Raw genomic sequence first — 23,051 nt, 5'->3', positions numbered from 1 at the left:
TGGACTCAGCGTGTGTTTTAGATGGGTGTCCAATTAGAAGAGCCTCCACTCTGAACTGTGTCTGCCTAATTAGAAAGGACAGGACGAGTGAAATGCGGCTTAGGGCAAGCTGAACTCAGAAGACAGGCGGTTTTTGGCTGAGAGGAGCTGGTGGCCTGAGAGCCTCCTCTCCCCCCCCGCTTTCAGACAGGTTAGACGTTTCTGCCGCTGGAAGCTTAGAGGGAGAGCCCTTCTCTTTTTTTGCTGTAATAGGATGAAAAGCATGTTCGCTGAACCAATCTTTGTTGCCCCCCTCTGTGGTTATCATACTTTATCCAGGTTTCAAACACTATTCACTCAAAACGCAGCACTGCTTATTGAAACACGGAGGCCTTGGGTTATACTGATACGAGAACATGAATTTCTATCAAGAGTGAATTAGCCAAGTTCTACGAGCTGCAAGAAGAGTTATGCATAGAAATGGACGCTGGTTAGAGAGTAGAGCTGTATAGGACTCTGCTTTTCATAAAGGAACATTACTTAATGATGAGCAGCGGTGTTCTACTTGTGCGTGACAAGTTGTATTTATCCTCCTGTTTTTATGTTTTTATTTATTTATATTCCCCTGGAAGGATCTTTTGCCCCTGCTGTCATGCTTTTACATTTTTCCATGGCCTTCGCTCTATCCTAAGGATTTGTTTGGGGCATGTAAAGCAGTCGAACACATTTATTTGTGCGAAAGGATTTTATGAAAAAGAATAGGATTACACTCCTTCTGTACATGAAATACTTCCCTTCTCGCCTTCTTATGGAGATATTAAGACATTTCTTCCACCGCAGAGGGAGGATAATGTAAGCACTGCATAGGGAACATGACTAAAGCATCAGTTGTGTGTTTCTGTCTGCCCACCTTCTTTAACACCTACGTGTGTTTGTGCAGCGATCCCCTCAGCGCCTCGCAACGTTATATCCAGCGTGAACGAGACCTCGCTGTCCTTGGAATGGGAGGAGCCTGCGGACACAGGCGGGAGGAGCGACCTCGTCTATAACGTCGTGTGTAAGAAATGCCTGCGAGACCGGAGCCCCTGCACGCGCTGTGACGACAACGTGGACATCGCTCCTCGCAGGTTGGGGCTGAGGCAGAGGAAGGTGGTGGTGAGGAACCTGCAGGCTCACACTCGGTACAGCTTCGAGGTGCAAGCCGTCAACGGGGTTTCTGGGAAAAACCCCACCTCGCCCAGCTACTCCACAGTCAACATCACCACCAACCAAGCCGGTTAGTAGAAGAAGATCTGTCAGTGACATCGGATGTGTCCACAAACCAAGTTAATTCATAGAGCAGCTCCGATCAATACCACTTAACATCACAGTGAAACAGGCTGGTTAGTGGATCCTACACTCAGTCAATGTCAATGAGTGTCTTAATGAGCTCGTAGTATCAGTATTAACCCCAACAGGAAGCATTGTTGAACAAGCTCAGTGAGAGGGACGGATAGAAAAACACTCCGCTGCAGCTCTGCTTTTCAGAGGAAGTTACAGGAAAGGCAGATAAAATGTTATGTATACTTTATATCTCCACCGTCAGCATTCAGCACTCTCTCAAACAGGCGTCTTACGTTACATCACTGACAATGTCACCTTTCACCATCTCCACTTAATATGTGCAGCGTCATCATCAACCAAACTGCTCAGCACCTTTCACAGACTGTAATTACTCTTCCAGTTAACCTGCACTTAATCCACCTTACTGCAGTTTATGGACCCAAGACAATGACTGTCAACTGAGTCACTTTCAGGCCTCACAAATCAATAAACTGCAGAACAGTGAAGGTGAAACATGTACCATTCAGGCTGAAGTATTTTGAATAATAATTATCTTACTGTGATAGTTTGTGACACTGAAAGAGACAATCTTGGCAACTCAGAACCTGAAGTGATGCTCCCTCAACTCACAAATGAAATAACTTTCCAGTACCTTTAAGTGTCATTCACACTGTGTCCTCTCTGATGTCCAACCACAGCACCTTCAGCGGTGCCCACCGTCCATCTGATGCGCTCCACCTCAGACACTCTCAGCCTCTCGTGGCTGCCCCCTGAGAAACCCAACGGGGTCATCCTCGATTACGAGATTAAATACCACGAGAGGGTAAGCTCTGACTTCTAACCGTTGCCTTAATGTAGGTCACATGGTGTGCCTTCATCTGAAAATCTACTTTTCCAGCCCTGTGCAGAGACGCATTTTTATGGATGCTGAAAAATGTTGAAATGTGATGCATGTGTGGGGGGATTGTCAGAGTACAGAAATAACTATTGTTGGAGATTATGGGCTCTTCCAACTCACAACTGCTGCTGCATCACTGGTATTGATCAAATTCCCCAGTAAAGCTCTATTGTTATATCTCTAAGAAACAGATATAGACCCAAAACAATGCTGTTTTAAAATTATTCAAGGGTCTCCATTGGCTACAGAGCATTACTGATACTGTTTGGGAGAATTTTACATGCAGCTTCATCACAGAAACATCATGTTTTAACATCGACATCATAATCAACCCATCGTTTAAACCTCCACCTTGACAATTATCAGCCAAATGGTGGAGTTACATCAGTTTGTTTCACCAGTTCAGTGCTTCGTTGGATGATTTCACGTTGAATAGCAGCAAACGTTGAGCCAGGTTCTACTTTTCACTGAATAGTTAAGATTCATGATGTTTAACGCGTATGAACAAATCTTGAACATAAAACCTCACAAATTGAACCGACTGTTGACCGAATGGTCAGCTCCAGACGCCGCTGAAAGAACCATTCGGCTCAACTGTAATATTTGTGACTTTGTAACTGAACTAAACGAAGTGATTTGTATTAGCCACATTTAGAGGAGGCTCGTTGTTTTCATGCAGGGCTAATGTCATAATGTCAATGTTTGAACATAGCCTTAAACTTGAACTTTATAAGTTTAGCTAAACAGTGAGCCGTTTCGCTAAAAGTGATAATTGCAGGGTAAGGGTCAAATCTGAACGTAGTATATTATATCTAATAGCAATATCTCTCTGAAGTTGGCTAACATTAGCAGCATTAGCCACCATAGGCTAGTGGTCATGCCAGATGGATAGAAGCTGTAACTCTATAAACTAATAAAAGCTGCATTTTATAGGCTTACTTTTGGTTTGTTTGAGGAAGATTGCTTTCTTTTTGGTATAAACTTAATTAAAGAGCAACCAACTGTGGCCACAAATGACAGTGACAGGATGATGGGAAATGATAAAATGAACTGTGAGAGTACTGTAAGCTATCTGAAAAGCATCAGGAAGCACTTGGCACTGTTGCTTGAATGGTCCTTTTTTTTGACTTCAGGGCCAGGCGATGTCCCACACTGTAACATCCCAGCACAGCTCGGCCAAGGTGGAGGGGCTGAGGGCTGCCACGCCCTACGTGGTGCAGGTCAGAGCTCGCACCGTTGCTGGATATGGACGCTACAGCAACCCCATGGACTTCAGCACCAGTCTTCACAGTACGAACGCCTCTCTCCCACCATACAGCCTTTCCTTCATGATCTGCTGCTACAGTTTTCCTAATGAGGGTTCAAGCTTAGTAATTTTATGGCAGCCTTAATTGGTAGTCATTACACTTGCAGTGCAGGCCACCCTTTAATCCCTCAAGTAGTGTTTCTGGTGTTATTTACTCATTTGTGTCTGTGTGCGTTATTTCGCCCAGGTGACCCTCAGAAGTCGGTGCAGGACCAGCTGCCTCTCATCATCGGCTCAGCCTCCGCAGGCCTGGTGGTCATTGTTGCCTTGGTGGTTATCGCTGTTGTATGCCTTAAGTAAGTGTTTGACTTTTATTACTGACAGCCTGAACCACATGTTTCATTTTGTTAGTTAGCCTGTGAACAAAGAGGCTCATTAAATTTTAACATACTTTCAAAGGGTGTATACTGACTCTTTAGCTTCAAAAGGGAGCTCTGAAGAGGAAAAAAAAAAGGAAAAACAGAGCCGCTTCTCCCTCGGCAGCCTGTGGTTTCATCTGATAGATGAGTTGGATATTAGGTTTATTCGCTGTACCTGGAAAGGGTCGAGACTGATTATGTGAATGTGACTTTGTTTGTGTGTGGCTTGTTTACAGGAAGCAGCACAGCGGCTCAGAGCTGGAGTACACTGAGAAGCTACAGCAATACAGTAAGTTTATGTGTTCAGCTTGGGAAATGTCTCGTTTGTGGTCAATTGGTCATGCCAGTACACTTAACCACCTCATTCAATCAATTATCCAGTCACCTGATTGAGGCAGGAAACCATTCCACCATTTGCACAAAAGAGGTCTTGACCGTGTTGTCTGCCGACGTTTGGCACTGCACTCTAGCTAAAGCCATGAGACAGATAGCTTAGCTTAGCATAGACACGGGAAACAGCTTGCCCGGCTCTGTCCAAAGTTTAAAAAAATCTGCCTACCACCACCCCTGGTGCTCACAAATTAACATGTTGAGAATGGTTGAAAGTGGGAAGGTGCAGTAACTTCCTGAAGTCATTGTGAGGTTGCCAGGCAACCAGCCAAGACTCCAGGAAGTAACTGCAGCCATGAAATAGCCTTGGACGTAAGCCCTGATAAAACTACAAATTGTCGATGTATATCATTAGAAAAGCATCGTGATTATTGTCCATATCGTACAGGCAGGTATGACTACATCTTTGTAACTTTTCCCTCACAGTTTCTCCGGGGGTCAAAGTGTACATCGACCCCTTCACCTACGAGGACCCCAACGACGCTGTCCATGAGTTTGCCAAAGAGATAGACATCTCCTGTGTGAAAATAGAAGAAGTCATCGGTGCAGGTAAACACCGCTGTTGTTTTTGTACAAGAGGACAGAGAATAATTCAGGTTTATTAATCATTCATTTGAACAGGAGTGTGCCATCAGGCCCCGAGGTCTGTTCTGTAAGAGAGTCCTCTCTGGGAGAGAAGGGTTAGGATTCAGCGTGTGCATGAGAGCTGCGGGTGGGAAGGATTGAAGTGAAAATCTTCTCTCCAGCTCTTCCCCATCTAGTCTGTTTTTTTTTCTTTTTTTCTCCAGCGGCATGTTGTGTCCCAGCTTCACCTCAAATGACAGTGTGTTCCTGCTCATTCAACCTTCCTCCCTCCTTCTCTTTTCTCTCTCTCTCTCTCTCTCTCCCTCGTAAACACTCGGACATCAGGCACCAAATGCAAAACCCCGAAGTTCCTCGCCCGTCCTCTTTCTCCCTTCACCGCTCCCAGGTTGCACACTCGATCGATACCGGTCACTCCCTCTCTCCCCAACATCTTTGACCCCTGACCTCCCGTCCTTTCCTCTTCTCTTTGCGAATCCTCTCCCACAGTTGGCGCCGACCCTCAACTCTTTCAAATCAGCTCCTTCACTCCCGAATCCAACCAATAATGCTCCTTCTCCCGGCACTTTCCCCAACTTCCTCTTTCCCTCCACCCCTCCTCTTCTTCCCTCTGCTCACACAACCCCTCTCCCCCATCACCCTCACCCCCTCCTACCCTTACCCCCACCTTGTTGTCTCAACTCAGGTGAATTCGGCGAAGTGTGCCGCGGACGTCTCAAGCAGGCCGGTCGCAGGGAGATGGTTGTTGCGATTAAGACGCTGAAAGCCGGCTACACCGAGCGCCAGAGGCGAGACTTCCTTGCAGAGGCCTCGATCATGGGTCAGTTCGACCACCCCAACGTGATCCGGTTGGAGGGCGTCCTAACGCGGAGCTGCCCCGTCCTCATCATCACCGAATTCATGGAGAATGGAGCGCTCGATTCCTTCCTTAGGGTAAGCTTGGTGGGAGGTGTGTGCCACCTCTGACAGAGACGATTACTTTCTGTTTATATCAAAGCTGAGAGGAACACACACACGCGTACACACACACATACATCCACACAGACAGTCATTCCCGACACCTCTGGGTTATCGGAATGTTTTACTCTCTGTAAAACACCCCGAGGCGCTCACTTGCTGAGTGATAGAGATTAAATGTGCAATATAACGCCTGGAGACAGGCATAGTGTCTCTGCTTGACGTGAGTGACTGATGCTGACAGGCTTTCCAATGCTCAAACTCCTGGTGGAAAACTGTCACACAGCAGACCTTTGGATAGGTTTGCTTCAGTGTATTAGAGACTCTTTGTACGACTGCAGAATACATTACTGATCAGAGTTTTCAGTTCAGACCACCACCACCTACACAAAACACTGAACAAAGGCAGGATGAGAAATGAGGTGTCACGCAGTACATTTCCAGCTGCGTGGGGACCATTACATGTCATTTACATTCAATAAAAAGTGTTTTCTTGCATGGCTGCACTGTGAAGGAGTCTGCTTACTGTAAGTGTTAGGCTGGATTAGGTTACTTCATGCTTCTGGTGAATCAGTGCCGTGCTGCTGGTCTCAGAAGCAGTTTGTCTTTAGTAATATGCAGCTGATTGTTTGCATACAGGCTGATGAGAAATTTTAGGGAGTGTTATCAGTGACATTGGTGGACTGTGACATTGATCTAGCAGGGTTGATGATATATAAGCACAACATCTCCGGTTCAGTTCTGAGCTTTGTTGCATATGATACCTATTTCTCACTCCCCATGTTTCTTGTCTTTATGAAAACAACAAGGCTCCAAAAATGAATAAATAAATGACAATGGACCATGGCTGTTTTGCAGGGCTGAGTATTTTTTATACCAGTGCCTATATAGAAGTTGTAAAAATCACAGACTGCATAAAAGATTGTCGTAGTCTCAGTGACGTAGTTTCTGAAGAGTCACTGTGAAGCTCAGGGATGGTGGCTCCAGCCGTCACCATCTCCACCAAACTCCTGGATAATCCTACATTGGGAAAAGAGGTGGAGCATGGGTGGAGCTGAGGTGGGATGAATGAAACCTGGTTGCTGAAACCAAGTAGCTAGGTGTCACTCAAAGTGGCCACGCCCATAATGATGCATAACTTTAAGCCTATCATTTGAAGGAGTGAGTTATGTAAATATTACCCCCGTACAGTTTTTGTACCAGGCTGTAAACATATTTATTTCTGCAGCAAAGTTTTAGGCATTTTAATGTGGGGGTCTATGGGTTTTGACTTGCTTTTGGAGCCAGCTTCAAGTGGCCCTTCAAGGAACTGCAGTTTTTGGCACTTTCACGTTTGCTTTGTTTTTCAGCCCGGAGGTTAATGCTTGATTAAAAGTTGCCAGAATGTGAGCAGCCGTACAAGAACTTAACTTGAATATAATGCCAAAATCTCTGAATATATGTATGTAAGTATGAGCAGACACGATTATGAATTGATTCTTGATAGCTGCTTAGCAGTATGGCTAATACAAAAAAACCCAACAATTTCGATTACTGATTAATTGTTAAAAGTAATAGATCAAGAAAAGTCAAAATGTGAATTTGCTGCTTTTGGCTGTTTTTCATTTTTCTAAAGTGAATGTTGTTGTGTTGTTGGATTGTTTGTTCAGAAAAAACAAGCAGTCTGAAGTTGTCTTCACAGGCTCAGTGGCCATTTTCAATGCTTTATCTCCTTTTTTAGACCGAGGATTCATCAATTCATTATCCCAAAATAATCCCAAAACAACAACACCAACAACATGAAAATGATGGTTCAATGCAGCTGAGAGTTCAGCCTGAGGTTCCTCCTTCCCTTTAGAGCAAACATGATTAGTCTATTAATTGATTAGTCTATTGATTAAGAATGAATCAATTTTGATAATCACTCGCCGAAGTAATTTAGGAAAGAATGCTAAATATTCTCTGCTTGTCAAAATGAGATGATTTGCTGCTTTTCTTAGTTTTTTATCAAATTGAAATTGAATATAATTGGAATTTCGTCGACTGGTTAAAAACGGTGGTTATTTCCTGACTTTTTTTGGACTGAATTGATTAACCTGAAAAATTATTGACAGATTATTTGATAGTGAAAATTACCCTGCTTTTGTTGAGATATCTTGTTGTGGATGCTTTTTTCAATATCATAATTTGAGGAATATAAGCATGTTTTTTTCCACAAAATCCCTCAAATTATATATAATTTATCACTAATATTTATAACTTCTTAAATGTTAAATGCAGCCTGAACTTTTCAAAAAATCAGAGTTGAGTTGGTGAATATATGATGAAAGAATAAGCAAATGAGTCGACAGATCAAGGCATTGACTGCTGAATATTGGTACTGAACTGCTATTAATACTCAGTGCTGCAGACACATTTTGATCTGCACAAAAAAGTAGAGAATCGATACGAAGCTCAATCAGTCAGTCAATTAAAATGAAATGAACTGACAGGGATTTTGGTAATCGATCAGCCGTTTAAGCAGTAAAGTGAATGGTTTGGGGTTTTGTGTCGGAGCTCACACAAAGCAAGTAGTTTGAAACAGCTGGAATTAACAATTATTTCTGTCATCAATGAATCTACCAGTTGTTTTCTCTAATTATGAAATCATCATTGTGTTCATGAAGTGAACACAGGTTGTACGAGCCCGAGCTTGAAGAGCAGTAAATCCTCATGTTGGAGAAGCTGAAAAGTGACGTCAGTGATAAGTCAATTATTAGAAAATTGGTAACTATTTTTCTGTTGGGAGCTTCACTGTGGGCTCTCGGACATTTTCTCTATTTTTCTGACATTTTACAGACCGGACAATTAGTTATCATGTGAAAAGGTGAAATGGACTGATTAATTGATAATGAAAACAATCATTATCTGCAGACCTACATCTGAGAGTCCAGCCTGAGCCTCTTCCCTCCTTCTCACCCACTCCTCTCAGTCAGCTGTCCAGCAAATAACACTAAAAACTGTCCACGGCCTGTGCTGTCCTCACCCCCGCTCGCCTGCCGGTGCCACGCTGTGACTCAGAGGAAGTCTGAGTTCTGCTCCGCCGAGGACACGATATAGTTAACTCACACACATGCACAAACTGTCCATGTGTGTCTCATGAGACTGCAGCTCCTGGGACACACACACACACACACACACACACACACACACACACACACACACACACACACACACACACACACACACACACATACATGTGAACATGTAGAAGCATTGCACATACAGAGAAATAACACACGCGCTCATATACACACCCGCTGTGGCTATGAAGGCCTGTTATGAATCATGGCTGTTTACACATCCATTCGTCCTGGCTTGTTTTGCTGTCAGACTTCATTGGAGTGTGCAGACTACAAAGCAGAATGTTTATGGTTTTGTCATGACACGTCTTGTGTTCGTAGCTTTCTCATTGTGGAGTCAAAGAAGGGATTGATTATGTTGAAAATTGTGTTTTTCCCCCTTTAAATTCTACTTGTATGAAATATTCAGGTTGTGAAAGAAAACCTCTGTGAGCAGTTTCGGCTTCATTCAGCTCTGCACAGCCTCTCTTTTTTTTGTATCGCTTAATTGTGTATTGACATATCATTGATTAGTGTCAATTCACGCACATCACGTTCCTTGAGCCGTCACAGGTTGTGAAGTCCTGATTTATTGCGATCTTGAATTTACCCCGCTGCGTCACGCTTCGCAAACATGGAGAATTGTAAATTAAACCCTGAAAGCCCTAATCTCAGATTTGTTTCATGCTTCTCAAATGTTAACATAAAAGGGCAAGATTCTGCAAAACAAGGACTTTCAAATGGGGAATATAAGCTTTGAGCAACATGCCATTCTAATTCAGTTGACAGGCCCATTTTGCTTTAATGTTCACAGGGAAAAATGCAAACAAAGCTCAGTGTTAACAAGCGTACAGTGCCTGTACCTGCAACCAGTCTGCGTCAGTGGGAGAATGAGAAAAACCGAGAGCTGCAGTTGTCTGGTTTTGATTTCAGCGTTGCAGCTCCCCTTTTTGTTTTCGCATGGAGTCAATATTGAGCCTTAATGGGTTTAGTACGACAGTAAAGAGTCTAATTAATCAGCTAATTGGACAGCATGCGCGAAAAGGTCAGCTGTCAGTGACTGTCAGGAGCAGCCATGAAGCATTATGACAGATGTCACGTTTATGTGGCCTCAGTGACTGATTGGCTGTCTCTGGTGCTTTCTCCTTCTCCTTATCTCCTATGCTCTTCCGTATCGTCTGTTTCTATATTTCAACACATCCTTTTCTCTCTTTCTCATTTTTCATTCCTCTGCTTTCCTACTTGTTCAATTAACCGCCTCATCCTCCCGTCCTCCCTCCCGCCACATCTCTTGCTGTGTTTTTGTAGCTCAACGACGGGCGCTTCACGATGACGCAGCTGGTGGGGATGCTGCGTGGCATCGCTGCAGGGATGAAGTACCTGTCAGACATGAACTACGTCCACCGAGATCTCGCCGCCCGGAATATCCTGGTTAACAGCAACTTGGTCTGCAAGGTCTCTGACTTTGGCCTGTCACGCTTTCTGGATGACACGTCCGCTGACCCCACTTACACAAGCTCCCTGGTCAGTCCGTGTGTGTGTGTGTGTGTGTGTGTGTGTGTGTGTGCGTTGCTGACTCTGATCTGTGTTTGTACAGTCTGTGCATGTTTAATTGAGCTTGTTAATTTGATCTTCTTCACTTGTTTCACACGTGCATATGGATGCATGTGTGACTCTTCATGTGTGCCAATATTTGCGTTAGCGGGCGAGACCGCCTGTGAAATTTGCATTAGCTTCTTCGTGTGTGTTGTTATATGACTGTAGTGTCTCCCAGGGTGTTGATACCATCCCCCTCTGTGTGTGAGCAGGGAGGGAAGATTCCCATCCGGTGGACGGCACCGGAGGCCATCGCCTTCAGGAAGTTCACCTCAGCCAGTGACGTGTGGAGTTACGGCATCGTCATGTGGGAGGTGGTGTCCTATGGAGAGAGGCCATACTGGGACATGAGCAACCAGGATGTGAGTTAGCTTGTCTCATGTTGCAAATGCATATCTATGGACCAAATGCACATGTAGGGAGTTTTATGTCTAAGTTGAGAGTTTCTCTGAGCTGTTGGAGCTTTGATTTCCAGCGTGACATGTTGGACCTGGGCCTGTTCTGCTGTCTTTATCTCCTCATTGCAGATGCTGGTGCAGCTGTGTGCCTGTGTTCTAGTTTTTACCACCTTATTTACAGCCCTAGCCTGCCCACCCTCTGCAAATCCATACAGCAATGCCTCCCTCCTCACACACTCAAACACACATACAAAGGCATACTCAGGAAAAGGCTTTTTTTTTTTCTTCTTCTTCTTTTTTTTTAACAGGCGTTGTTACCTGTAGGCTATCTGCACTGCACAGACATCGTAACTACAGCAGTGAGCTCACAGGAAGAAAAAGGAATCTCTTGGTTCCTCCTCCCTGAACAAAGTACTGAAGCAATGTGTACACCTCCACTTTATTCTCCGAGGAATATCTGCTCTGTATTGTGCTTCAAAAAGGGAGTTGTAACGCTGATAGCAATAAAGCAAAAAAAAAAAAAAAAAAGAGCCAGAATGAAAAATGCCAGTAATGTATGTATAACTTTCATAACAAAACCCACATGCAGTAATGAAAGCATCAAAGTAGAGGCCCTCTATTGTTCCCAATAGCCTTTGTACCACAGTCATCGCTCAATAAGCAACAGAGTCAACAAATGCGAGATATAAACAGAGGTGCTCGGCGGCAAGAAGCACGACATAAAAATCAAAGGACAAGCAGCAGGAGAAGAGGAGTGCAGCAGAAATGTTTTATTGTTCCCAAATGGCAATTTTTTATTGTTGTGGGGAGTTAAAACCCATACAGAGCTTATGGAGGGAAATGCAGTTGCTAGGCGAAATCAAATCAATGAGCGAGCGTTTTCATCCTCCACTTATTGTCTCTCCTATCAATCATGCCACTTTTGAAGTGACAACTTTGAGAGTCCTTGAGAATATTGTTTTTATAGTTTTGTGAAGATAGTGAAAGGAAGATTGGAATGTGTGACAGCATGAGCCGAAAAACTGTCTAATGTAGGACATAATACAGTAACTGGGGATTATTGTTCCGCCACACTAACAAAGGCCGACCAGTGTGAGCATAAATACAAATGAGTCAGAGCCAACATGTTAACACTATGTAAAAGCACCACGTGAAGTTTATTGAAGTCCTCCTGTGCGAGATACTATGGGTCGATATTTTTCACAATGAATGTGAAATTGAATGTTCTTTCAAATGTGTTCACATTTTAGCGCGCTAGCAGCAAAGCTCTGGTTTGGTTGCTGAATGTGTGGTTCAGAGTGAAATAACTTCACACTTACTGGAGAGGCAGATATTCATGATCACCAGAGAATGAAATGATCACCTGACATTTCCTCTAGTGCCACCTTGAGGCTGACAGCTAATAGGTCCCTAGAGGATGAATTGTAATTGCTTTAATGATTCATTAACTTTTCATCTAGCGCCATCATCAGGTTGAAATACCTGCAAAACTAATGGCATTCCCATCAGCCTCAGCTGCACTTTGTGTTTAGTCTAGTCTTTGTGTTTAGTCTGATTAGTCTGACTCACAGGAAGCAGGCTGCTGGTATAAACCTGCCATTGGCCGACTGTTTCAGTCTGCACTCTCCTCGCCTTCAGTTATCTGCGCGTTACCATTTTCAAACAACCTGCAAGCTAGCAGCTGCTACCTTTTAGTTTGCAGGGATTTAGTCATTTGAATGTCAAGGCTTGCCTCCCCAGTGCCCTGTTGCTGCAACCTGATCTTTACGCCGCTCAAGACGATTGTGATTGTGACTGTTCTCCAGCTCTAAATGAAGTGTGGAAACAGGTCTGTCTATGTGAGACCAATGAGCAAGTGTTAGCCTGCTAATAGGCTAAACTAAGATGATGAACATGGTAAACAATATTAGCATGTCACTGTGGGCATGTTACTGTAGCATGTTGATGTTACCTTAGAGCACTTTTAAGAATGACTTCCTGTCCCTCAGGTCATGACGGCGGTAGAGCAGGACTACCGGCTGCCCCCGCCCATGGACTGTCCCATGGTGCTGCACCAGCTGATGCTCGAGTGTTGGATGAAGGAGAGAAACCTGAGGCCAAAGTTCTCCCGCATCGTCAGCACCCTGGACAAACTGCTCCGCAACGCCGCCAGCCTCAAGGTGGTGACCAGCACCTACTCAGGGTGAGTCCATCTACACGAAGCCTTTAATCAAAGACACACTGATCTGAAAAGGCCTCTCTTACATTGAAGTGAATAGAGACGAGTTTCAAGGTAGATTAAAAGTGTCTGCTTTTGAAAATGTGTTATATCACAGTTCTTTCTCGCAAGAGCGAATCACTTCACTGTTGCCACCTTGGCGAGTTTGTTGCAAGATTTAACAACTTTTCAGACAAAGTTGCTGAATTTACTGTCTAGATAGCTGCAGCAAGAAAATCTGTCTGAGTTTGTAGGCTGTGTATAGAAGAGCCATTGTGAAGGGTCTCAGTTCACAACAGCAACCAGAGTTTACAGCAAATGCAGAAGCTGGTAGAAGAAACGTTATAACATGTGATAACACATTTGTAGGAATTTTCACCATACAGTGGCTGTGTTGTTGCAGTCTTGTTGTGCTTTTGGCTGACTTGGCAGCTGTTGCAACCAAGCTTTGTTGAAAGTATGTGCATTATTCTTGGTTTTTCCATATAAGTACAAAATGCTTTTGAGGGTTTTTCTACAGTAACAGCAGAATAGCGCTTACACAAAAAGGGGATGATGCAATTCCCTCTCTTTCACCTTGTGTGAAATTGTCTGGTGTATTGTATATGACGGCTGTGAAGTGCAGGATGAAGACTCCTCCTGGTGCAGAGACCAGCAGAGCTGTGCCTCTGGGCTCTTGGAATAAGATGTCACAGTAAAAAAATATGTCTGGCCTAAAGAGAGGCACAACAAGGTTCATGTTTGTTGGGTTTGGTTTGTTTTATGCTTGTGGTTGATTTGGGAGGATTTTTCTTTGAGCTGAAGGGTTTTTTACTGCCAGACAGACGTCTGCCTCTTTTTCTGTGACACTTCCTTTGGAGGTGTAGAAGTTGACTTATTCATAGGTAGCCGTCCTCACGTTGACGAGTTGTTTTTCAACTTTGTTTTGAGCGCAGCGACTCCAAGTGTTCCAGCCATTTTTACTGACGTGTTTGTTCTGAATTTTGTTAGCCTGGCATCCAGTCAACAGTATGATTAGTGCTGGTTTAGATGCTAGATCCTCTGCTCTGTAGTGATGTATAATGAATCAAGCGCACATCCTCAGCTCCATAGCTCTGACTATGCGATAGTTTTCTGTTTCCGACAGGCACAAAAGACAGAATTCATACATACAGTATCCAGGTCTTGTGCCAGCTCCTTGGCTCACAGTTTCACTCTAACACCGAGCCCCAAGGGCGATTCCTATGCCAGGATTTGGGCTCAGTGAAGCTAATTGTGTGTGGAAATGTAATGGCTGACCTCGGTTTAATTCCCCCTATACTTGGCTGGATGCTGGAATGTAGGTGATAGGACAGACAGCAGCCAGAGCTGCTGATGTGGAAAAGCAGGAGGTGATGAAGTGTGAGTAATAAGGGAGATTGAGGAGAAGCTAAAAGAGAGGAATGTGTTTAATTAGGTTGCTAATGAGCTTTTTAATGCATCAGGGGAGGGCGCGCCCAATGCTGTGATAGGCGAACAGGAAGGGGATATGTGTGTCTGCGTGTGTGTGCGTCCATGTTATGCTACGTGTCGCCGTGCGCAGATGACATGTCAATGATTAATTTATGGCCTCATCTGTATGCAACAGCGAGGGAGATAGACAGAAGAGAAGGAGAGAGAAAGGATCATGTTGTCAAAGCATGATTTAGAGAGCGTCTCCTGTGTTTGTGTGTGCGTCTGAGGTGGCAAATGCTCACCTGCCATTGGCTGCTCAGTGATGCTGGGGCAGATAGTGGAGGAAGAGGGAGGATATGAGATGCAGCGCTATCTGCAGAGTATCTTCAGCTCCAAGGAGGGCCTTAAAAACAAGGACACTGGCTGAGGAACAAAGGACCCTTGGAGGCTGTAGCGCTTTTTCCAAGATAGCTGAGAAATATGTTGAACTTTTATTAAAACTGAAAATGTGATGAATAGATTTGGCTTGGCATTTGAGCTGGACTTATGGCAGATGAAGCCCTGGATCAGCAGATTTGAGCACGCTCTCGTGGTGCTGTATTCTTATTGTTTATAACCACAAGGTCGTGGGCGTGTGAGCTATGCAGAATTTAGCGACAGCGACTCCAAGATGGATTAGACCTTTATCCACCTTCAATGAAAGCACTTACCCGAGTAATAATGAGATGTATCTTTTGTTTAAAGTGGCTGTGAACCTGCTGCTGACCTGTGTGGCTTTGTGTCGGCAGGGATCTGCTGCGGCTCGGAGGGACACTGCCGGGACACAACAGGAAGAGTCCGGAAAGCAGTCAGGAAATCGTTCGGCAACAGATGAGCCAAACTCTCCCCATCAGAGTGTAAGATGCTGCAAACCAGAGGATACAGAAGGAATGAAAAAACTACCTAGAAACTCTGCTGCAAAGAGCCTGATGTAAAATAAAAAGAAGAAAAGAAAAGAAAAGAAAGAAGCTCCGGCTACGGAGAGGCAGAGAGGACCGTTTTGGAGATTCCTTTCCACCTGGAGATTTAATGTCCGTTTAAAGAGAACTTTCCATTGCAGTGTGTGTGTGTGTGTGTGTGTTCATTACTTGACACTTGTGGATTTGTGACTATTGACATAAAGCCAAACTTCCTATTGCCCCCTCTCAGGTTGTGTTTGCATGTCTGCATGTGTTTTCTGCTGGTTGGGAATCGGTCTTTCCTTCTCTTCCCCCTCAGCCTGAGGACCGGAGAGCTCACACAGATGATAGGATCCAGTGTCTAGTTGATACAGCAGTGCCAACATAAAACAAACATTTGCTCCAAACGGACTCTTTAGACAGCGTGACATCTGTAGACCTTCAATCCAGTTTTTTATTTTTTTTTAACCCAACCAACTCTGTTCTTTTATTTTGTTTTTTTGGGGGGGAACAAAAAGAAAACCCCTCACTTTTCATCTGCTTCCTCTTAAATACTGTCTTCCACATCTACTGGGAGAAATACGTGTTACAAATCTGTACAAAGCATCCAAGTCTTCACACCGTCTCCCCGTCAGAGGAGAGATGTAACTGACACTGTGCGGGACACGTCATGTGCATGCCAAAGTGGAAACTTCTTCATGAGAAAAGTACAAATAAGTTCCACATTAACTGTTGCTTTGGTGGCATTTTGCTGTATGGACTTTAACGTCCATGTTTTCTTAACCTTATTTGATTCATATACGCATTGTTTTGAATGCTAAGTTATTATCTATTATTGCAAAGAGGTGGTTTTGTGTGTTTTTTTACAAGTACTGGGGCTTAACTTTTTTATTACGAGGCTTGTTTTTTCACACATTAACAAACCAGACAGACATGAATGAGTGAATTTAAGACGATGCGTTCTGCTCAGACAGGATGATCACTTTTAAGGACACTGATTGGACTTTGGTGAGATTGCTGCATTTTTTTTGGAAAATGAAAAGCGCCCGTGGTAGTGCTGTGTTGTATATTTTACTTTGGCAAACGTGTTGCAGATCAGTGGGAATTAAAAAGGTCACTATCCAGATGATAGCATCCTGACCTTAATATTGACCTGACCTACAAACATTGATGTAGAACAAATCACTCATTGGTTTATTTCTCCTGACATGTGTTTTCTTCAGCACGCCAGCTGTCAGTGCAGTTCATATCTAAAACAACTGCCTGTATATAATACTATATTTCTATTAGACCGGTCAGCTCAGCAGTTACAGCTATCTGAGCTGATCATGGCCTCTCTATGACCCTCCTTTATATGCTTGTTTGTTTATTGTTGAGGAGCAAACAAATGGAGAAATTACAGTTTAATGGTCATTACATATCTGAAACTATATGTCACAATGAAAGAAGAAAATGTGTGTCTGTTAGGGCAGACTTTTTCCTGTGCAATTAAAGGTGTATTAGATTGTAAAAAAAAAATGCCAGAAAACTAGAACAAAAATAAGCATTTCTCTTTCAGTATTTTTACGATAATCATATGCAAATAAATTATTAAACGGATCTCTGGTATTCTCTTTGATTTCTCGGCGGGTTCACTAGGCTGAAGTTTCAGGTCTCTTATCCGGCCGAGGGATGAAAAGAGGGAATAGCAAGTGCGTTTCACCACCTCAGTCGGAATATCACAGCAGCTTTGGGTGGACTCATTAAGATTTAAGGTTAATCAGAGGCCGGTCCATGCGGCTCGCCAATTAGTGGGACCACAGGACCATTCTGGGGATTTTAGTCTCTGTTGCTGCTGGAGAGGCTTCAAGAAGTTAATCTGGCTTCACACCAAATATCAGTGTTGTTTGGCTTTAATCTGTCAGCCAGAACACAATCTGGGTCTCTCTTCATACCAGCTCAGATGAGTGAAGCTGTCACCTTCTGTTTTTATTGACTGAGAGGAAGCTCGTCTGTGTCTATCGGCGTGGGCTCCGGGGGTTCGTACTTACCTGTTTCTGACTCGCCGCTCAGACAGCAGCTGTGTGATCAGCCACCAGGGGAGGACTGGTGGTGTTGTGTTCGCTGCATGTTCTCTAATCATCTCTGCTGCTCTCGCAGGATGTGCACACACGGCAGGTCAACACAAAGGCCTTCACACACACATATCTCAACGTACAATATATGTAAACACTGAGCGCAGTTCCACTGGGTGACCCACTTATCATATGTGTCAGGGATGGCAGGTAAATGCTTGGTGGGATCGCTTCTCTTTCCCTTGAAAGAAAGAGGATCTGTAGAGATGCTTGACCTTGAAGGAGAATATTATACATGCTGTACAATCCCGCTGAGGAGGAGGTCTTCCAGTGAAAAGCTGTTTTTCTAGGACCTGCTTTGAAGTAGGCCCAGCTTTTCATCGAGCTCTAAAACACAAGCCTATTTTAAACATGTTTGCTTGGTATTTTCCATGGCATCTAAGCTCTGACACAATGTCAAAAGTAAGATTTTGCATCCTGTTTACCATTAAACATCTGAAGCGTTTCCAGCTTCGCAGGCCGCCCTGGCTCGCCGCTCACTGGAGAAAACATTCGCAGCCCTCCATCTCAGCCGAGCTGGGATCTAATATTTTGCACTGCTGCATCTTAAAGATGATGCAAAATGGCAGCTAACCTAAAGGAAAATATCTCGTTATCGTATTACAGACCATTAAGTGATGAGAAATCGGCTGCGACAGTTCCTCACAGAGATTTTAATGAGCGTGCTTGGTGGAGGGAGAACTGAGGAAGTGATGGCAGGATGACAGACAGTTTTTATTTCATGGCTGCTGGTTGCTCATCAGTGACCAGAAGTCTGCAGTTCAACGTCAAATCCCTACATGACCAGAGTGATCCCTGAGATTAATGCAAGATTAACAGCAGCTCTGCCGTTATACTGGATGTACATAATCACGCACAAACACCAGCCAAGACAGGACACACAGAAAAAAGAAGCACACAAACACACATGCATATTCACATGCATAACTATACACACTCACGCACCCCGACACACACACACAGATATGCTGGACTGGCAGTGATTTGTCAGATTTAGCTGCGTCTACTTGTGTACCCCTTCTGAATGCACCAGTCAGTTCTCTTCCAAACTCAAAGCTCTCATTTGCCATCCTGTCCAAAGCAAGTTTAATGCCTCCAATTACAGGGGGTCTGCAAGCAGGCAGATTTGGAGCAGGGAGGCTTGGCAGGAGAGTTTGCTACGCATCAGGGCCTTTTAACAGAGTAGTGATTTGCTGCTGCTGCTGCTGCTGCTGCTGCTGAAGCTGCCTGTGCCGGCTCATCAATGGAAAACTACCCTCTTTATGGTGAAACGCATGCAGCACTAAGCCGAAACTGTGTGGAGAGACACAAAAATATCAGGCCTTTTAACAACACACTGCCGTCTCTTTTTCACACTCATCGTGGAGGAATTTCTGCATCTCTGCACTGCAAGCACAAATGGAAATCAAAGTCTTTTCAGCTGTAATTTTTATGTAAAATGGGCTGTATTTTAATTGAATATTCGGAGATACTGTAGAGCGGAGTGTAACGGTGCAAAGGAAGAAAATGAAGGAAACAGTGCATGCAGACAAGATAGCTGCAGTAATGCTGAGACATAACATGTTATATGGTGCATTAAATATATATAACAGTCAAGGGAAAATCTGATTTTCAAAATGAAAACTAAAATCAGCTTCGACTTGACCTCGACAGCCATGCATTTTCTTTGTTTATTTAATTGTTTTTTTTTTTTAAAGGTTAACTTTTGTTTGTATAAATCTGGCAGATTTTATGAATCCATGTTCATATCATTGATCATGTGCACCGGAATTAGAGAGATGTCCACAAAGTTTCTCCATGAAAGTCAACCTTTGCAGGAACACTTTCTGAGCCTTAATTACTGCAGTTGACAATTGAAAATGTACTTGAATATTTAATCTATTACTCACTTACTGTATACTTACTGAAGACATTTTTCCCATTCAACAACACTAATGAGCCATTAAGAACCTTTACAGAATGGTATATAATTTCCCGGTTTTCCCCATGATTTTACATTAAATCTCTAATTCACAATAAAGCCACAAGTTATGGGACATTCTTCTTTTTTAATCTAAATTAATGGATTACATTTATGATTTCTTATAACCAGATTATTGTAATCTTGTTAAAGATAATCCGTTACTCCCTAACCCTGGCCTTCAAGTATTATATCTCAACATTTCAGCGAAGCAGCTGGCACCAAATGCAACTGTAATCTTTGCTGCTGCATCATATTTAATGAAAAATATAAAAGGAGAGCTGCAAACATCTCATTACAGAAACACTCAATTTTCCCCTCAAATGATTTGTTCACATTTAATTAAAGAAATGCAACATAGAAACACTCTTATATACATATGCACGTACACACAGGTCTGCGATGGTAAATAATGCCTCCCAATTTTACCTTTACCTCCCAGCACTATATTCATGAAAGCCCTCAGCGTTGCAGGGACAGATTAGCATGACAGTGCACTTTGTGCTCAGAGAGGCCTCCCCACCTCTGTCAGTCTGGGGCTCGATCTCTGCACTGTGTGATCCATTAAATGGCCTCCGAAGCCCTGGCCATTGATTAATGGGTGTCAGTGCTCTGTTGGGTTTGAAGGACAGGATGCTGTGCATCAGAAAAATGACTGGTGGCTGTTAGCTTAGCACAAAGACGGGAAACGGGGACACAGCCAGAGTCTAATCATTTTTATACTTTTGCACAAAACCAGAAGTGTAAAAATGACTATTTGCCCTTCTACGAGGGGTTATGTGCCAGACTAAATCTTGATCTGGACCAGTTGCCAGGCAACCAAAAGGGACTCCAGGAAGTTACTGGTCCCAACCAAGAAATGAAACTGGAAATTCCAGGTTTTGTTCCCAAGGTAACAAAACCTCATTCAAAATCCCATTGACATTATTGCACTAATGCCTAAACATGCAGCCTTGGAACAGAACCTTTCTCAACAGTATGTCCAGAGTGATCAGTTTTAAAAAAAAATGATATAATGTTAATTATTATTACATTTTTCATTTTTTTGTCATTTGAAGTCATTTTTCTACAGGCCACTGTGGGGTAATTGTCACAGTTTGATAAAAAAAAAAAAGTCCATGAGTGAGTCACGGGCAATGCCACAGCATAAAAACACTGCTGTAAGCAAAAGTCCTGCACTCATAATGTTAGTAGTACAAAAGTATTAGGATCAAAATATACCTGAAATACCAAAAAGCACTCATTATGCTGAATGGTCCATTTCAAAATAATATATTAACGGATTATGTTATCTCCCTCTAAATGTAGAATAAGGTAGCAAAAAATGAAATTATCTAAGTACAAGTACCTCAAATGTGTACTTACAGTAGCCTTCTTGAGTGAATACACTTAGATACTTTCCACCTCTGGCTTTTACTATTTACAAATTAAACTAGTGACATATAACACGTTACATATAGATGTTTAGAGGTGCTGACAGACAGACTTTGTCAATTTTGAACAGAGCCAGGCTTGCTGTTTCCAGTTTTTATGCTAAGCTAAGCTAGCTGGCTGCTGGCTCCAGCTGCATATTTGCCATACAGACGTTAGAGTGGTACTAATTTTCTCATCTGACTCTCAGCAGGAGAGCAAATAATCTTAATAAGATTTGAAACTGTTCTTCTAATTAGCGTCTGCTAATCGTGACTGTGACAGGCTAAAAGGATGTGACATTTCATAGCGTTGTGTGTTGGACTATAGGAGGCCACAACTGCATTGCCGTGTTTCCGTGAGGTGAAAAACGAGAAACACTGTGACATCTTCAAATGTACACTGTAAAAATCTCACAAAATACAGCCTGGTGCTAAAACACCATGTCTGACTGCCAGGATGTGTTTCAAAGCACCAAAGCAGTGAGCTCTTGGTGAAAAGAGGGGCCAGCAGAGATCATTAGCATGCATGTGAATGGGTTCGAAAGAATGAACAGATTATGCATTTGTATGTTTGCTGATGAGATAGAGGGGTTTAGGTCCCTCAACCCAGTTCGAATCACAAATCCCCACCAGGGAGGCCACGGACAGAAAAGAGCAGGAAGAAACAGACTCTAGGCTTTTGAGTAAACGTGGTGGGGGTGTGTGTGGTGCCGTAGACTGAGAGCAGATGTCCCAAATTGGCAAAGAAAAGAAAAGAAGACCAAAGGGATTGGTGAATCCTGAGCTTAACTCCTATCTTCCTAAATCTGCAAAGTATCTGTGTGGAGCATCGGGGCGGATCGCACCGCTGGGCTGCCAGTCAAAGTTTTGAGAGGTTGTTTTCAGAGCCCTTTTTGTTGTGGCCTGTGGAGCGTGTTAGCAACAAGGCCGTGAGTGAGAAGGCTGGCTGGCTGGCTTCAGGGACTCTCCTCTACATGTGGAGGGCTTTCCAGTTCGCTGGAAAGATGAGGAGAGACAAGGAACAAAAACACTTCCTCGCCGTCCGAGCTGAGAGCAGCGACGAGCCAGTATGTTGCACTGTCTCGTCCTGTTACTGGGGTCAGCGGCGCCGATGTTGACAGTGATATGTGTCACCGCAGGTTTGTAATTAAATGGGAAGAGGCTGTTCGACTGAAATGCAGCGTGATCTCTTTTTTGTCTATATCACAAAGAGAAACAAACAACACACACACACACACACACACACACACACACACACACACACACACACACACACACAGAGGCAGATTCTTATCGCCTGAAACTACCTGTATATTCGAAATAAATGGCCTGCCAAGCATTTGATGGGTTGGCTAGAAATCCCAAATGCTTATACTGCCTTGCCTGCTTTCAAGTAATCATCCCCATGGTAACACCTGACACCAGCTATTCATCATGCAGCCCATATAAACTCCGGCATATTCACAACAACAAGTCACACAGTCAACTTTTTATACCAGCTGCTGACAAATAGCCACACAAAACATGTCTGTGCATGATGACACGTTCAAAATCAAATCCCCTTATTAAAGCTTAGCCACATGTCTGCCATATGTGTGTGTGTTTGCACATGTGTGTGTTGCATCCTGCGCTTCCTTCAACAGTAATTGTCAGTCGTTAGCGCTAATGTGACAGGTGAAAGTGAATTTGTTAAGATGGCGTTGACTCTCATGTGTTTATATCAGCCGGTTGAGCGTGCAGCGTGAGTGGATGAATATTCAGGAATCAGAGACTCATTTAGCATTAACACAAGCAGCAGTGGAAATTCTTTGGCCTTAAATTAAACTAGATGAGGATGCACACATAGCACAAATAGTCCCGCTGTATGTAGCTGCTATTTTTTTCCTCTCACACTCACTGCGTTTCAACCATCTGTCAGTGATATTGATGTTTCTCGCAGAGGGCTACAGGGTGCAGGATGAAGGAAAGGAGCGAGAGTGAGGAAATATTTGTGGGATGTAGTCATACACATCTTCTCATCACTCCATCACACTGAGTCTGGGGACGGATATAGAGACCTGGGGTTTTATCTTGATACCGGACTGCAATCAGTTGCCGGCGGTTGTGTAGGAAGCGTCAAGATCTTTTACTGAAGTAGAAATAGCAATAA

General features: G+C 43.5%; 1 protein-coding gene across 1 annotated transcript in view; it reads left to right on the top strand.

Moving 5' to 3' along the window:
- The window catches only part of ephb3a (eph receptor B3a), a 30,238-nt gene extending 13,223 nt beyond the window's left edge, over nt 1–17,015 (top strand). The window contains exons 5-15 of the mRNA XM_070973478.1: nt 920–1,255; nt 2,001–2,125; nt 3,334–3,490; nt 3,694–3,802; nt 4,102–4,154; nt 4,682–4,804; nt 5,523–5,770; nt 10,183–10,398; nt 10,683–10,832; nt 12,857–13,050; nt 15,267–17,015. Coding sequence (XP_070829579.1) covers nt 920–1,255; nt 2,001–2,125; nt 3,334–3,490; nt 3,694–3,802; nt 4,102–4,154; nt 4,682–4,804; nt 5,523–5,770; nt 10,183–10,398; nt 10,683–10,832; nt 12,857–13,050; nt 15,267–15,378 — 1,823 coding nt within the window. The 3' untranslated portion in view covers nt 15,379–17,015. The remainder of the gene's footprint in view (nt 1–919; nt 1,256–2,000; nt 2,126–3,333; nt 3,491–3,693; nt 3,803–4,101; nt 4,155–4,681; nt 4,805–5,522; nt 5,771–10,182; nt 10,399–10,682; nt 10,833–12,856; nt 13,051–15,266) is intronic.
- The last annotated feature ends 6,036 nt before the right edge of the window (nt 17,016–23,051 follow it).

This window comes from Chaetodon trifascialis, chromosome 11 (genome assembly GCF_039877785.1).
Source record: "Chaetodon trifascialis isolate fChaTrf1 chromosome 11, fChaTrf1.hap1, whole genome shotgun sequence".
Classification (NCBI taxonomy): Eukaryota; Metazoa; Chordata; class Actinopteri; order Chaetodontiformes; family Chaetodontidae; genus Chaetodon; species Chaetodon trifascialis.
Note: the sequence above shows the minus strand (reverse complement) of the source record. Positions and strands in the feature narration are given on the sequence as shown.